This window comes from Gigantopelta aegis, chromosome 5, assembly GCF_016097555.1.
Source record: "Gigantopelta aegis isolate Gae_Host chromosome 5, Gae_host_genome, whole genome shotgun sequence".
NCBI lineage: Eukaryota > Metazoa > Mollusca > Gastropoda > Neomphalida > Peltospiridae > Gigantopelta > Gigantopelta aegis.
Window position 1 is genome coordinate 36,618,356 of NC_054703.1, and position 16,980 is coordinate 36,635,335.

At 32.8% G+C, this 16,980-nt stretch overlaps 1 protein-coding gene across 1 annotated transcript in view; it reads right to left on the minus strand.

Annotated features, from left to right (window-relative positions):
* Positions 1-4,256: 4,256 nt before the first annotated feature.
* Positions 4,257-16,980, minus strand: part of LOC121373132 — a 13,417-nt gene continuing 693 nt past the window's right edge. The window contains exons 2-4 of the mRNA XM_041499583.1: positions 15,710-15,866; positions 8,038-8,128; positions 4,257-7,092 (exon numbers count right to left, since the gene is read on the minus strand). Of these exons, the coding sequence (XP_041355517.1) occupies positions 6,894-7,092; positions 8,038-8,128; positions 15,710-15,866 (447 nt within the window). The 3' untranslated portion in view covers positions 4,257-6,893. The remainder of the gene's footprint in view (positions 7,093-8,037; positions 8,129-15,709; positions 15,867-16,980) is intronic.

Consider the following 16,980-nt stretch of genomic DNA (forward strand, 5'->3'; position numbering starts at 1 on the left):
AGGAATTGGATATTGAATTGATTCAATTAACAAAAAAATTAGACGATACTGATGACGTTAGTGTTAAAAAACCTATAATAGATCATATCAAAATTTTAAATATTGAATTAGAAAATATTAGTAGTATTAAAGCTGAAGGTAATTTTGTTAGAGCAAAAGCTAGATGGATTGAAAAAGGGGAAAATCCCACTAAATACTTTCTAAAATTAGAATCAAGAAATTTTCTAACTAAATCATTTATAGAATTAGAGACGGCTTGTGGCAATGCAATTAAAGATTCTCTTGGCATACTAAATGAAACAAAGCCTTTTTTCTAAAATTATATTCTAAAAAAACAAATACTCAAATAGATTTAGAACAACTATTTCAAAATTGTGAATCTCCGAAACTAAATCCAACAACTTCCAAAAGTCTTCAAGGTGAGTTAAAATATGATGAATTACTTGCAGCATTAAAAAATATGAAGAATGAAAAATGTCCAGGACATGATGGATTTGCAGTGGAATTTTCGAATTTGTTTTGGAGAGACTTAAATAAATACTTAATCAACTCTTTAAATTATGCTTATAATAATGGAATGCTTTCAATTACTCAAAAACAAGGTTTGATTATATGTATTCCTAAGTAAATAAATCTAAAAAATTATTAAAAAAAATTGGAGACCCATCTCATTGTTAAATGTTTCTTACAAAATAGCTTCTGCTGCAATTGCACAAAGAATAAAATTAGTTTTACGAGCTATAATAAGTGAAGAAGAGAAAGGTTTTTTATCTGGAAGATTTATAGGTAAAGTGACAATATTAATATATGATATTATGAGTTGCACAGAATTACATAATATCCCAGGACTATTGTTATTAATAGATTTTAGACTCAGTAGACTGGAATTTTATAAAATGAAGTCTTAAAATTCTTTGGCTTTGGTGAATCAATACAGAAATGGATTTCCATATTTCGAAGAGATAGTCAGTGTATTGTCTTGGTTAATGGATTTGCATCATCTTTTTTTAAATTGGAAAGAGGGTGTAGACAGAGCTATCCAATCTCCCCATATATATTTCTTCTTTGTTCACAAATAGTAGCCAAGTTATTGAAAAACAATAAAAACATAAAAGGAATAAAACTTGGAAATATAGAATATTTAATTACGCAGTTTGCTGACGATACAACAGTGATATTAGATGGAACAGAAAAAAGTCTCTATACCACCTTAAACACCCTTGCATTTTTTGCTCGTTTTTCAGGTCTTAAAGTAAATGTGGACAAGACTAAACTAATTTGGATAGGGTCGAAAAAAACGTAGTAGATATAAAATATGTCGGGTTGGAAATTTGACTGGACAGAACAATTTACTTTTTGGGGGATTAACTTTGATATTGACTTGGAAAATATGATAGAAAGTAATTTTAGGGAGAAATTTAAAGCTATTGAATCTATTTTGAACATTTGGTCAAGTAGAACTCTTACTCCATTGGGAAGAAACACAGTATTAAAATCTCTTGTTCTTGGAAAATTAAATCATTTATTTTCCTCTATTCCAAATCCACCTATTAATGGTATTCAAGAACTTCAAAAAACGTTTTTTAATTTTATTTGGAAGGGTAAACCTGACAGAGTTAAACGTATACAAATGAATTATACTAAGGCTTGTATGTATAGATTCAAAGTGGAGATCTCTTATTTTTGGTGAAGTCAATATGTTAGAAAATATTATGGAATTTGATTCAAAATATATAGAAGAAAATATTTTGCCAACCATAAAAAATTATTTTTGGAGAGATACTCTTTTATCTTGGTGCATCTATCTTAAAAAATGTAAAAATAAAATTGTTAGTGAAACTGATGTCCAGTCTCAATATATATGGTTTAATGATGACATTAAAGTAAATAATAAATCAGTGTTTTATGACAGTTGGCACAAGATAGGAATTAGATTTATAAATGATTTATTAGATGACAGTGGATTATTTATTACATTCCCACAATTTAAAAACATTTATAATCTTGATGTCAACTTTTTAAAATGCCATGGCCTTTTAAGTGCAGTGAAGCAGTATTGCAATACATTTAAAATAAACAAATTTAAAAGAAAGTTGCAAAATCCTATTTTTCCCTATAATAATTCGAATCTTAAGATATGTTGTAAAGGCAGTAAACAGTTTTACAATATGTTATTGGATTCGAGATTTTTAAAATATAAATTTAATTTAAAATAGGAAAAAGAATTAAATTTCAAATATGATGATGATGATTGGAAAACGGTAAATACAATACCTTTTCGCTGCACAGATAGTATAGAATGAGCGTCTTAGCTGAAAGAGGTGGAGATAACTCTATTCCAGATGGCGCGACGATCGACAGGGTCCCAGAAACCTGGTTTGTCTCTGACTGGCTTCAGGTTATAAGCGACCAACTGAGTGACTGAGTGACTGAGTTTGTTTTAACAGTAAAGTAATATTTTAAATATCAGAATGTGTTTTGTTGCATTTTTCTTAATGTCTATCTAATTGGGAAAAGTACATAAAAAAACAATTTGGGTGGCAAAGTTGAGTTTTTATGCGGCAAAGTGTACCCATGCACACGTTTTTATACAGTGTCAACACGAACGCATTGAGTATTATACAAAATATATATTTATTATTTTTACTGTTAATGTCTTTTCCACGATATCTAAGTATATAAAGTACTAGACCGCCCTGTGTAGGAACGTCCTGCATAGAGCCGTCATCACTATATATGTTTTTTTTTTTAATACTACACATGCACACGTTATACCATCGACGTCCCATACATTCTACATTTTTCAGCTACGATACGTGAAACAAAATAGATTTTAATCATTTAACGTAAAAAATTAACAATTTGGATGTAAAACAAATCCATTCTAGTAAACAAAAGTGAAACACCCTAGAGTAAATAGGAAAAAGTGCGACGTTTCTAACTGCATTCAGGCGCATGCGTTTGCAAAAAGTATCGTAATGCGCATGTGGAGTTCATCATTTTCCATTTTTAAGACAACTACATGAAAAAAATATATGTTTCTTAATTATGCACAGTTGCCTAACACTTAATTTATTCAAATTTTTTTAAAGGAAAAATTCAATTTGTCAAGCGTTCTGGTCCGGTCCGCGTTTTATCAACACACATCGCTCACACTTGATGTCAATACTGTTAGGCATTACGTCCATACTTCGTTTGTAAAATATAATTTTTAAAATGAATTGATTCTAAATTAACAAAATTTATATACTCAAAATTATTTACAACTGTTATGAATGAATTATGAATACCATTCACTACAATAGAGGCACAAAAATGTAGCATACCTTTTGCAGATCGAATATAATAATTGAAAACAAATTCTAACAACAGGGTTCCTAAAAATCATAAAAATTAAATTCTTTGGCCTCGTTGATCTGGCACGTGTGAGGTCATGTGACACGCACCGAAATTTAATTCGTCTTTCTCCATTTTAAGTCAATTTCTACGAGTCATGTGGATCCTATATCGGTAATTTCAAGGAATAAACAAAAACGACTTAATGGTTTTAGGGGTTTGTAAAGTTTTGTATTTAGATACTTACTTTTCTCAACTTTATTGTTTATAAAAATGTTCCTGAACTGTGAAGATAAACCTCATAAATGAACGACATGCCGATGAAAACAAATCGGATGTTGATTGCGCGAACCGTGCACGAGAAAACAAAGTGAACGGAATTTGAAGCATAACGCAGTTAGGGACGTTGACGATACATATACACATATATATTTTATTGATTATTATCCACAATATACATATATATTCTTTATTATTACTGACTTCCACCTTCATATCTCAGTACACATGTAGACAAACGTCAACTGGTAACAACTGGTAACCATTCACTACAGTGTATACTATATAACGTCCTGTGCAGAACCGTGCTGTGTAGGAACGTCCTGTACAGAGCCGTCATCACTATATATATTTTTTTTTAATACGCACACGCACACGTTAAATATATATATATATTTGGGGTTTTTTCGAGTATTATCCAAAATATACATATATTTTCTTTATATACAAAATATATATTTATTCCCTTTACTGTTAATGTGTTTTCCACCATATCTAAGTATATAAAATACTAGACCGCCCTGTGTAGGAACGATACAAAATATATATTTATTCCCTTTACCGTTAATGTGTTTTCCACCACATCTTAGTATATAAAATACTAGACCGCCCTGTGTAGGAACGTCTTGTACAGAGCCGTCATCATTATATATATTTTTTAATACTATTATCCACAACATACATATATTTTCTTTATTATTACTGATTTTACTGCCCCCCCCCCCCCCTCCCCATATCTCAGTACACGTGTAGACAAACGTCAACTGGTAACGACTGGTAACCGTTCACTGCAGCGTATACTATAGACCGTCCTGTGCAGAACCGTGCTGTATAGGAACGTCATGTACAGAGCCGATAAGGTTTTGGTCCGTTATGATCGTGGTATAACAAAGAATGAAAAATGAAAAAAATACAGCTATTGTCCGAGTTTGTTGGACCCTAACGAGTCACGCGCCACCTGTTTTATTATCTCCCCTGTTCTGAGCTAAGACGCCCATTAAGATGGTTTCAATACAAGATTATTCATAGGATATTGCCTACAAATACGTTTTTACATAACATAGGATATATTGATTCACCTCTTTGCTCCTTCTGTAAACATGAAATATCAACACTAAAACACTTATTTTGGGAATGTAATGACGTTAGGCATATTTGGGGACAATTAAAGCTTTGGATGCAACAACAAACTGGTATAATAATGAACTTTACAAAAGAAAATATAATTTTGGGATTTAAGACGAGTAACAATGATCCTATTAATGCTATTATATTAATAACTAAACAGTTAATATTTAAAAGTCATTTAAAGTGTCTCATCCCAGATTTTACATGGATACAAAAGGAGCTGAGTCTATATTATAATGTAACAAATAAGCGTGGCATTCTCTTGTTGCAATTATGATAAGTTTGTAAAATTCTGGTCTATATGTCACAATTTATTCAAGGATTAATTATATATATGCAGTCAAACTTTGTTATCTTGATGTTGAAAGGAACAAACAAAATGGTCCAAGATTTGAGGTAACTGTGGACTGAAATGAAACTAGCCTGGAATAATGAGTTTACATAGATCGAGATAACGAGATCCGACTGTATAGATCTTTTTAATGTATAATGTCCATATGTTGTGGGGGTGGACTTTTTTTTCTATATTTTGAATACTGCTTTTAGGACTGTTTAAGGACAAGACTAGTATTGATATTGTTATTAGTATTTTGTGTATACATTTCACATTCATATATTTATTTATAAACATTGGATCTGTTATGTAAAGTTATTGTATTAACTGTATGATTATGAATTTTTTTAAAAAGTTTAAAAAGTTAAAAAATAATAAAACAATATATATATATACTTTTCAAGAGTTAATAATTCAAATTCGATGCTTTTCAAGAATTTCTAAATGAAATTGGCATACTTTTCAAGAGTTGAATAATTCGAATTATCATAGCTTTCAAGAGTTTCTAATTCAAATACTCATACTTTTCAAGAGTTTCTAATTGAAATTGGCATACTTTTCAAGAGTTACTAATTCAAATTCTCATACCTTTCAAGAGTTACTAATTCAAACTGGCATACTTTTCCAGAGTCACTAATTCAAATTGGCATACTTTTCAAGAGTTACTAATGCAAATTGGCATAGTTTTCAAGAGTTACTAATTCAAATTATCATACCTTTCAAGAGTTACTAATTCAAACTGGCATACTTTTCCAGAGTCACTAATTCAAATTGGCATACTTTTCAAGAGTTACTAATGCAAATTGGCATAGTTTTCAAGAGTTAAATAATTCCAATTCGTAAACTTTTCAAGAGTTACTAATTCAAACTGGCATCATTTTCAAGAGTTACTAATTCAAATTCTCATAGTTTTCAAGAGTTACTAATTCAAATTGGCATACCTTTCAAGAGTTAATAATTCAAATTCTCATGCTTTTCAAGAGTTTCTAATTCAAACTGGCATACTCTTCAAGAGTCAATAATTAAACTTTTCATACTTTTCAAGAGTTACTAATGCAAATTGGCATAGTTTTCAAGAGTTACTAATTCAAATTATCATACCTTTCAAGAGTTACTAATTCAAACTGGCATACTTTTCCAGAGTCACTAATTCAAATTGGCATACTTTTCAAGAGTTACTAATGCAAATTGGCATAGTTTTCAAGAGTTAAATAATTCCAATTCGTAAACTTTTCAAGAGTTACTAATTCAAACTGGCATCATTTTCAAGAGTTACTAATTCAAATTCTCATAGTTTTCAAGAGTTACTAATTCAAATTGGCATATTTTCAAGAGTTAATAATTCACATTTTCATGCTTTTCAAGAGTTTCTAATTCAAACTGGCATACCTTTCAAGAGTTAATAATTCAAATTCTCATGCTTTTCAAGAGTTTCTAATTCAAACTGGCATACTCTTCAAGAGTCAATAATTAAACTTTTCATACTTTTCAAGAGTTACTAATTCAAATTGGCATATTTTCAAGAGTTACTAATTCAAATTCTCATACTTTTCAAGAGTTGCTAATTCAAATTCTCATACCTTTCTAGAGTTAACTAATTCAAATTCTCATACTTTCCACGAGTTACTAATTCAAATTGGCATAGTTTTCAAGAATTAATTAATTCAAATTCGCATAGTTTTCAAGAGTTACTAATTCAAATTCTGATACTTTTCAAGAGTTACTAATTCAAATTCTCAACTTTTCAAGAGCTACTTATTCAAATTGTCATAGGTTTCAAGAGTTAACTAATTGCCGTCTGTTGGGAAGTTAGCGTTTATGTATGTGCCATCACTGGTAGCATCATTTGGGTCTCTGGCATATCGTAGAGGTGTTCAGGCGACCGTGAAGAAGTAATCTCGTAAAGATGCTCAGCACTGGACTCAGCTGTCTCTGGCCATGTGACGTCACTCACATTTGGTGACACGGGTTGCTCGTTGATTTCTGATTTCTTCTTCCCAATTATTCTTCTCAATCTGAAAAATATATGTTTTCTCCTGTAAACTATCTAGAAAGCATGTCCATGAGATTAGACTGGTGAAAATCAATCCGGCAAAGGCAGCACACTATTTGACATTTGGAATCGTCTCTCTCTCTCTCTCTCTCTCTCTCTCTCTCTCTCTCTCTCTCTCTCTCTCTCTCTCTCTCTCTCTCTCTCTCTCTCTCTCTCTCTCTCTCTCTCTCTCTCTCTCTCTCTCTCTCTCTCTCTCTCTCTCTCTGTCTCTCTCTGTGTGTGTGTGTGTGTGTGTGTGTACTCTGTCTCTCTCTCTCTCTCTCTGTCTCTCTCTCTCTCTCTCTCTCTCCCCTCTCTCTCTCTCTCTCTCTCTATCTGTCTCTCTGTGTGTGTGTGTGTGTGTGTGTACTCTGTCTCTCTCTCTCTCTCTCTCTCTCTCTCTCTCTCTCTCTCTCTCTCTCTCTCTCTCTCTCTCTCTCTCTCTCTCTGTCTCTCTCTCTCTCTGTGTGGGTGTGTGTGTACTCTGTATCTCTCTTTCTCTGCCTGTCTGTCTTGTCTGTTCGTCTGTCTGTCTGTCTGTCTGTCTGTCTCTCTCTCTCTCTCTCTCTCTCTCTCTCTCTCTCTCTCACTCTCTCTCTCTCTCTCTCTCTCTCTCTCTCTCTCTCTCTCCCTCTCTCTCTCTGACCGAGACACATGTCATTATTTTGACTCTGGAAAATCACCTCTTCTGTATACATCTATAAGTGTAAGGTTACTACAAAGACTTCTATTTTTTCTAAAACCTAACCATTAAACCCACTATCCTGGAAAGATAGTCCACATACTTACGTTCCCAAGACAGCATGCTTAGATGATGTCGTGATTTATCTTTGTTCTAAAGAAGATTTTTATGCCATTCTACAATTACAATTCCTGGCTGTTGTTAAAACAAAATCTTTAGAAAAGAAGAAATAAAATATCTACTCACTTAAAGAAGATGACAGCAGCCACAACAAGGAATATGAGGAACACTCCAGACACAGACACAGCTGCAATGAGACCTGGGCCAAACACTGATTCTGAAGAGGAATATCGAAATATTTCAGACTACTAGTAATTACAGTACCAGTAGTATATTAAATATTGTCGATATGTTCTGAACAGAACAGAACTTTATTTACACTCAGATCACCGTATATTAAATATTGTCGATAGGTTCTGAACAGAACAGAACTTTATTTACACTCAGATCACCATAGATTAAATGCTTTTGATAGGTTCTGAGCAGGGCAGAACTTTATTTACACTCAGATCACCATAGATTAAATATTGTCGATAGGTTCTGAACAGAACAGAACTTTATTTACACTCAGATCACCATAGATTAAATACTGTTGATAGGTTCTGAACAGAACAGAACAGAACTTTATTTACACTCAGATCACCATAGATTAAATATTGTCGATAGGTTCTGAACAGAACAGAACTTTATTTACACTCAGATCACCGTATATTAAATACCGTTGATAGGTTCTGAACAGAGCATAACTTTATTTACACTCTGATCACCATAGATTAAATATTGTCGATAGGTTCTGAACAGGGCAGAACTTAATTTACACTCAGATCACCATACAGTGATACATGGAGGTGATTTACAGACAGTTTGTGCAGCTGTAGTAAAACAAAAATAGTATAATCAAGTATAGAACAGTAAAAACTATCATATATTTACAATAATTCAATATTTATATTTTTCAAACATATCTTTAAAGACAGAGTTAATATTTATAAGATATTTAGTTTTTTAGATACAGAAATAGTTTAATACACCTGCAACAAAATATATTTTACAGTATAATACATATACAGTAATTCTAAATATCTACTTTTCAAAAGTATCTTTAAATACAGAATTAATAGTATCAATAAAAATACATAGTCTTTTTTTAATAACAGATACTTTTGGAGAAATAAAGAATTGTTTCCATTGTATAGTGTTTGGCCTAATACTGTAATATTTACCTATGTATACTTTCCTTTTATTATCAAAATATGGACACTAAAAAAGATAGTGAAATTCATCACCTAGATTGGTGTTACATAGAGGACATAGTCTATCTTTCCGTTCAACATTTTGCCATCTCCCAGTTTCGATAGGTTAGAAATGATTACTTGTTCGGAAGCGACTTAAAATAATCAGCATTTTATGAGGTAAATGAAGAAGATATTTTGAAATGACAATGCTGTCTTGAATACTCTATAAGAAATGCATTTGTTCATATCAAATAGAGGCATATTTTTTTTACCCAGATGAAACTATTATTTTTTACAACCAACACACTCACATTTATAACCAATCACAGGACTTGTGGTGTTCACTTCTCTCTCAAAAGTTCGGTGCACCTCGAACTTTGACCCAGCCGGAAGTTTTTTGGTTTAGTACTACCTATACTGATAACATACATTTTTCAAAAATGTCCACCTATGTGTCTTTATGACAACCCGGATCTGGTGTATTCTGACATAAACCGACAACCTCACTGAAACTGTTGTTTCTACAGTGCAACCTAATATAATGCACACCTCAAAAGGCATATATATTGCATACAGTTTTGTACAAATGCAATATGTTTTACAATAAAACTCCTGAAGATATTTACGTTCAGTTGGATGTGTTTACTCAGGTATATATGTAGAGACAACAAAGATAGTCAGAGTACGTCTACCCCTTTAAAGAATTCCATTAAAACACATGCACTTGATTGACCCCTAGATTATGCAGACCGTAACAGATAAGAATCTAGATAAAAAGAATATAATTTGTACTGTATCTGTATTTCCAAGTAAGCTGTGTTTATATATTAAAAACAATTCACTCATTGATGTTTATTATAAATACTTTAATTAAATAGGTCAAACTAGGGGGTCCATTGTTTAATAAATAAAACAAAAGCTACAATTTGTAAAAATAATATATTTTTCTATATAATTTTTTTTTTGTAATATGTCTTTAACGCTGTTAAAATGTAACATTTTGTTCTGTACTTTCATAATATGAATATAATGTTTGACGTTAACTGTTAACTAATTTACAAAATAACTGTTTTTGTTATTAATCATATCAAATAAGACAATATCTTTGCTGAAATTATTTTCAATTCCTGCTTTCGATAGTATCAATGCTTTTACATTTTCCATATATTATGAACCTTTTCACATTTGAAACATAGATGTTGCAAGGTTTCTGGATGATTATCACAAAAGTTGCAAATATTAGAATCTATATAATGGATCATGTGTAATAATGTACAGTCCGCCTTTACAAGATGACCACCTGTCTTTGACGGCCACTTCCATGCCCCCCCCCCCCCCAACTCAATTTACATTATATTTTACATCTATATGACAACCACCTGCTCAACGCGGCCAGCGGCCACTTTTTTTAACCAAAAAAAGGTAAATGGATCTGTCTATGTTGGCCAAAAAATACAATTGGAAACCTGGCCGCAAAATTTAGTGACAGATTTCTTTGTTCTTTCGGTCACTTTGTTTCTTCTTCTTTATTATATAGGCGTGCATAAACACGTACGTTAGATATTTAGATGTTTAGTGAATTAATCTTTGTTAGTTTTAATATGTGAGCAATATCTTAATCTTCTGAATACTGAAGTTAACAAAACTCGGAAAACATAAAGAAGTGTTTGCTTAGATGTACTTAGCGGCAAACGGTAGATCAGTGAAGTTAGTGGTGTGTGCTATTGCTCCTAATTACCCTTATCCAATAACATCGGTTGTATCACCAAACACAGTTGTTCTGACAGAGTCTCCCCTAAAACAACCGGAGTTAAACATGTCAACTCTCGAAGTTATTAAACATAGCTACATGTGTATTTTTCGACGTTAGTTTGTAGAATGCCTCCGAAAGTTCGTAAGCCGGTCGTCTTAACATTGAAACAGAGGATAGATGCTATTTAAAAAATCAGAGAAAGATAAACTCAGTGCTAGATTAAATGCAGAACAATTTGGAGTGGGTAGAACTTAAAGTGATGGAATTCTGAAGAGAAAAGCAGATGTGTTTTCAGATTATGAAACCAAGCAGCCACCTGATAAAAAGAGACAGAGAAGAGTCACGGGCAACGAGGATATAAACATGCTGGCGTGGAAATGGTTCAATGATGCTACAGCTCGTAGACTAAATGACAACGGTCCGTTGATTAAGGAGAAGGCATTAGAATGTGCTGTGGATCTGAGTGTAGACAATTTCAAAGCATCAAATGGCTGGCTGAACCATTCAGGTGTAGACACAACATAGTTGTAGGTACATTGAGCGACGAGAGAGGTGATGTAAGTGACACGGCGGTTGAGGATTGGAAAACCAAATTGCCAGTAATGTGTCAGGAAAATACACATTAAATGTTGATCAGTAACTATGGTGCTTCATAATTTAAAATGTGTTCTTTGACATTTTGTTTTTTATTATATAATAAAAATTGGTGTAGGTACATGGTTTGTTTCGGTTTATTTTATTAGTATTTAGTATTAGGTCTTAGTACATGTAGTAGTAGTGGTAGTAGGATTTAAAAGTTACATTAGTATTGCTACCTTATATGGACGGCCATACGCCTATGCTCGGCGATTTTTCAGTGGCCCCGTGAAGTGGCCGCCATAGAAGGTTGTTGGACCTGGATTAGTTGCAAGGATTTCTATGTAAAATTTCTATATTGAAACCAGGGATATAAAGTCGTCTATCTTTTACGTTATGACAACGGTTTTTTATAACATAATACTTTCCCATTTCTGTAGATCACATAATACTACACCTGCATTGGCCTTACTTTATTTGTGCGGTTTGGAGTTAAGGTTTGGGTGTTTAGGTATATTGACATATTATTTGCAGGCCACGTTTCTATTTTAACAACAAATGTCGAGCTCAAAAAGGGAAACAATTGGATGTTTTAACATAATAAAGGTGTTTTCGTAGGTCTTAGGTCGGGTGAGTGACTATAAAAAATATTTAAAACCAATTTATTAATGAAGGCATATTGTAAAAAACATTGTAGTTATTTGATATTTTTGGGTATGGACCTTCTTCATACACCATAAAAAATCTCCTAATTCATTTAATAGATCGCTTATAAACAATATACATTTCTCGATTGTATTTATGATTAGAAAAAAAAAGGATTTTTGGCGAAAATAATTTTGCTGGTGTACCAGCTATTAGTACCTAGAAGGTCATCTATACTTTGCGGATTTTTTTTTTTGTATTTGTAGCCAACTGTGTAGGGTATCTTTCCAGAATACATTTAATATTTCCTTTTGTTTTTTCACCGTGAAATGGTCGCCGTATATAATCAAGTCAGCTGTGGATACGCGGATAATGTTGGGTTATTAAACTACGCTTCCGTTCTTCAGAACCTCCGTTCCAGATAAAAAAAAAAAAAAAATGTGTTTAGTTGTTTTAGCAATGTTTTTCCTGGGTTAGGTAATGCTATAAATAGATGGGTTAGTTTGGGCATTATTAAAAAATTTAAAACTGTTCTTTTTCCTAATACGGTTAGTCTTCTAGTAGACCATATTTTTATTAAATTTTGTATTTCCATGATTTTGAAGCGTAGTTTAGTTCAATAATTCTTCTCCATCAATGGTAATACCCTTAATATTAGGTGAATATCTAACAATTGTGCCAAGGATTTCGAGATTTAAATACGGGACTTGTTTGTTTTGTTTAGTTGGTGTGTTTTTTGTTTGATTTTGTGTGGCCGGGGGGGGGGGGGGGGGGACTTCTTGTGTTTGTTTCTATGCTGTTTCTTTGTTGTTAATTTGTGGGGATTTTAAGCTTTTCAGGGTGTAGATATTTGGATTTTTGTTTATTCCATTTTCATATTTCACTGACATATACAGAGGTAAACCCTTCATTGCCGGAACAAATCTGTATTACCCTAGCGTTGTATTACCCCTAAGCGTTGGGGAAATTAAAGTATTATATTTTGAAACAGGCCATTCAGACCCATTCCACCAATACTAAAATAATACTATTAAAACCGAAAATCTTTATTTAATTTACACTTTTATTCTTCCTCCCCTTTTTTTTGCCCAATACCCCCACCCCCCCCCTTTTTGGTGTGTGTGTGTGTGTGTGGTATATACTTTGCGGATATTGTTTTTAAGTTTTTAATGGATGTACATTTTGAGTACAATGTTTATTTCGTTTCCATTTCTCACAGATGGATACAAAGCTAAACACATGATTGCCGAACACAATTGATTTATGAACAAAAATACCATTAATTAAAGTGTGAAACGGGAAAATTGGGGATATACTTAAATCATTAAATCTTAAAACATGTACTCTATACTTGCCTAAAAATCTAATGCATGTTTATTACAAGCCATGCGAACATATAGCTGTGATGTAATATTATTCATTATAAAAGAGCTACTCCATGGTTTACTGTTTTAGTTACCAATCACTGACCAAACCTAGACTGTCATTCAATCATTATATCTATATAATATATCTATAATGATATATATATATATATATATATATAATTATTATATATATATATATACATATAATTATATATTATATACATATATATATATATAGATCTATATATATATCTATATATATATATATAATACTATATATATATTATATATATATATATATATATCTAAGATATATATATATCTGTATTACACCAACATTAAAAAATATTAATTTAGGAGGGAAATACTAAAGGAAATTTAAAATTGATGTAATTTCTATATTTTGGTTTAACCTTCTGCCAAAACAATTGGTTAAATCGGAAATTAGTAAAGTTGTTCGTAGCCACTTGCTGGCAATTTATATTTGGATTCAGCATACCTTAAAAAATTAATAATACTTTTCTGCCAGATGTTACACAATCGTTTTCACGGTATCCGTCCTACTAAAGTAGTAAATGATATTAGCTGTTACCATTTAGCATTCGAACAGGGAAAATTCCAAGACATATGGAATCTTTCTACTAGAGAGTTCTCAGTACACGGGACGTGATAGGAGTTGCACACCAACATTCAGGTCAATAGTTCCAATGCAGATGTTGTCAAAGAAAATACCTTGTGGAAAATTACAGTATGACACAGTAATAATGGTGACTACGTGTTTTTTGAACGTACAGTTAGCTGGTAGTTGGCAGAAGAAAAACAATAGGTTGACTTCAATGATTTTGAATTATGAACCCATAAGCCTAAGAACCATCTTATCTTGCACCCATATCACATTTAAAATGCTGTTGTTTATTAAATAATAATTGTGTCGAAAGACTGAGTTATTTAAATATTACAAATATCAAGCTAATTGAGTGGTGTGGTGAGTGTGTGTATTTATATGTGTGTGTGTGTGTGTGTGTGTGTGTGTGTGTATTTGTTTGCTTTTGTTTTGGCTAGGGTTATATTTTCTTTGTGTGTTTTTTGTATGTCATGTTTTTGTGTTTTCTATGTTGTTGTTTTTTTTGTAGGGGTACGGTAGGGCGTATCTAAAACATGTCCTGTATTAGTTGATACATATTAAATGATTGATGTTTATGTTGTTATTATTATTATTATTGTTATTATTATTTATTATTATTAATATGTGTTATTATGTGGATTATTATTATTCTTTTGTTGTTGTTGTTATTAATATATTGTTAACTTGGGTTATTTGCGGCGCTATTTGAAGTACTTGTTGGTTTGTTGCGTGGTTGTCGTTGATGGTTTTTTGTACTGTTGTTTTTTGTTGGTGTTTTTGTTTATTGTCAATTTTAGAGGTGGAACCACATTGATACAAAGGTAAACACTAATTGCTGAAGAAAAAAACTATTATTATCACAGAAAATAAGACGGTTTTAAAATTAGCGTTGGGAATATCTAAATCATTATGTCTTTAAACATATACTCAAATATTGCAAAACACTACATGTACATATAAGAAAAAAACTGGGTAATTTAGCTGCTACAAAAGCATCTCCCGTTCATCAGTGTATGTTTATCAATGCCACGTAATATATAAGTGGGGTCTGATATTTTCATTAAAAAGCTACTCCACTGTGTATTGTTTTAGTCACCAATCATTTCTTTCTCCTTGTTGCTTATTTTCGATCTTATATCTAAATAAGGTTCAAACACGAGGTCATGGGCACGCACACATCTCAGCTATCTGGGCTGTCTGGTCAGGACAGTAGGTTAGTGCATAGTGAGAGAGAAGAGGGTTTAGTGGTCTTACATCTACTCATTCTGGTGTTAAAACTCGCTCTGGGTGGGATCTGGTACTGTGCTGTGTACCCAATACCTACCAGCCTTATGTCCGATTGCTTAACCACGACACCACCGAGGCCGGTCACAAATCATTGATGAAATCTCGCCAGTCAATAATGATACACTTTATATTTTCTCAAAATGATGTTAAGTACAAGTGTGTTTAAACTATTGGAAAACACACACATAGACAGACAGACCAACTATTACAGATGAGACTATAAAACCATTGTTCATTTAAAAACAATTATTGGCAAACATCGTGCTAACACATGGAAAAATGGACAAAAACAGACACCTCAGGAAAGGCGGCTACAACGATAGACAGTCAGAAATAGATTTTCACGAACAAAATCGGATAATCTCGTTACCTGGACATTTGATGTTTATATTACAGGACACTGTTGAGATACGTTTGTTTCTGTTCCACAGTCTTTGCCGCCGTTTGTTGGGAGCTGGGTTAGTTGCCACGTTTCGTATCTGATATCTTCTTTGAGATCCCACGCCAACACGTGACACTACAGACACCTAGCTGATCGTAGCCCCAACGGCCTCCAAGCCTCCGTTTGACAACGATAAAATTCAAATGAAATATCTCTGACACAAGGTTGTTGGGAATTAGACGAGTGTATTATCAATGGCAGTCTTGTGGTTGTGTCCTCATTTCAACTTCGGTGGGATGGAGACTCACTACTAGAGTGCTTCGCCATTGGAATGAAAAAGGGGGTCACGTTCAAAGTTAGCATTACAAAGTATTCAATTTAGGAGAGAATACGAAAGGAATTTCAAAATTCGGATTGTAATGCCTATAATTTTGTTGAACCCTTCTGCAAACAATTGTAATTCGGAATTAGTCAAAGGGTTAGTATCACTTGCTTGCATTTATCATTTGGATTCATACATACCTTAAAACACTTAGTAATACATTCGCCAGATTACACATCGTTTTTCACGTATCCGTCATCTCCTAAGCATTCATATTAAGCTGGTACATAAATGCCCCCCAACAGGGAATATAATTCAAGACATATGGAATCTTTCTACTAGAGAGTTATCATTACACCGCGACGTGATAGGATAGTGTTACCATTTAGTGCCTCAACAGGGAAAATATCCAGACATAGGGCAATCTTTTCTTACTAGAGAGGTATCTAATTACACGCGACGTGATAGGATAGATGTTACATTTAGTGCCTACCAGGGGACAATTCAGGAACATTTTTATGGAAATCTTTCTATAGAGAGTTCCATTACCACGGCAACTTGATTGGATTGCACACCCAACATTCAGGTCCACACTTCAATGCAGATGTTGGCAAAGAATACATTGTGTGAGAAATGGCATATGACAAGTAATAAGTGACTACGTTTTTTTTTTAAAAACTTAAACACGTTACCTGGTAAGGTGGCATAAGAAAAACAATAAGGTGGATCGGCAATGGTTTGGAATTATCAACCATAAGCCTAAGTACCATATGTCTTGGACCATATCCACACTTAAAAATGCTGCGTTATAAGAATAGTAAACTCGTAATAGTGCCAAAAAGGACTGGGTTATTTAAATATTACAATATCATGACCTTTGATGGTGAGGTGTGGTGGTGTGTGTTTTTGTGTCTCTCTTCTCTCTCTCTCTCCTCTT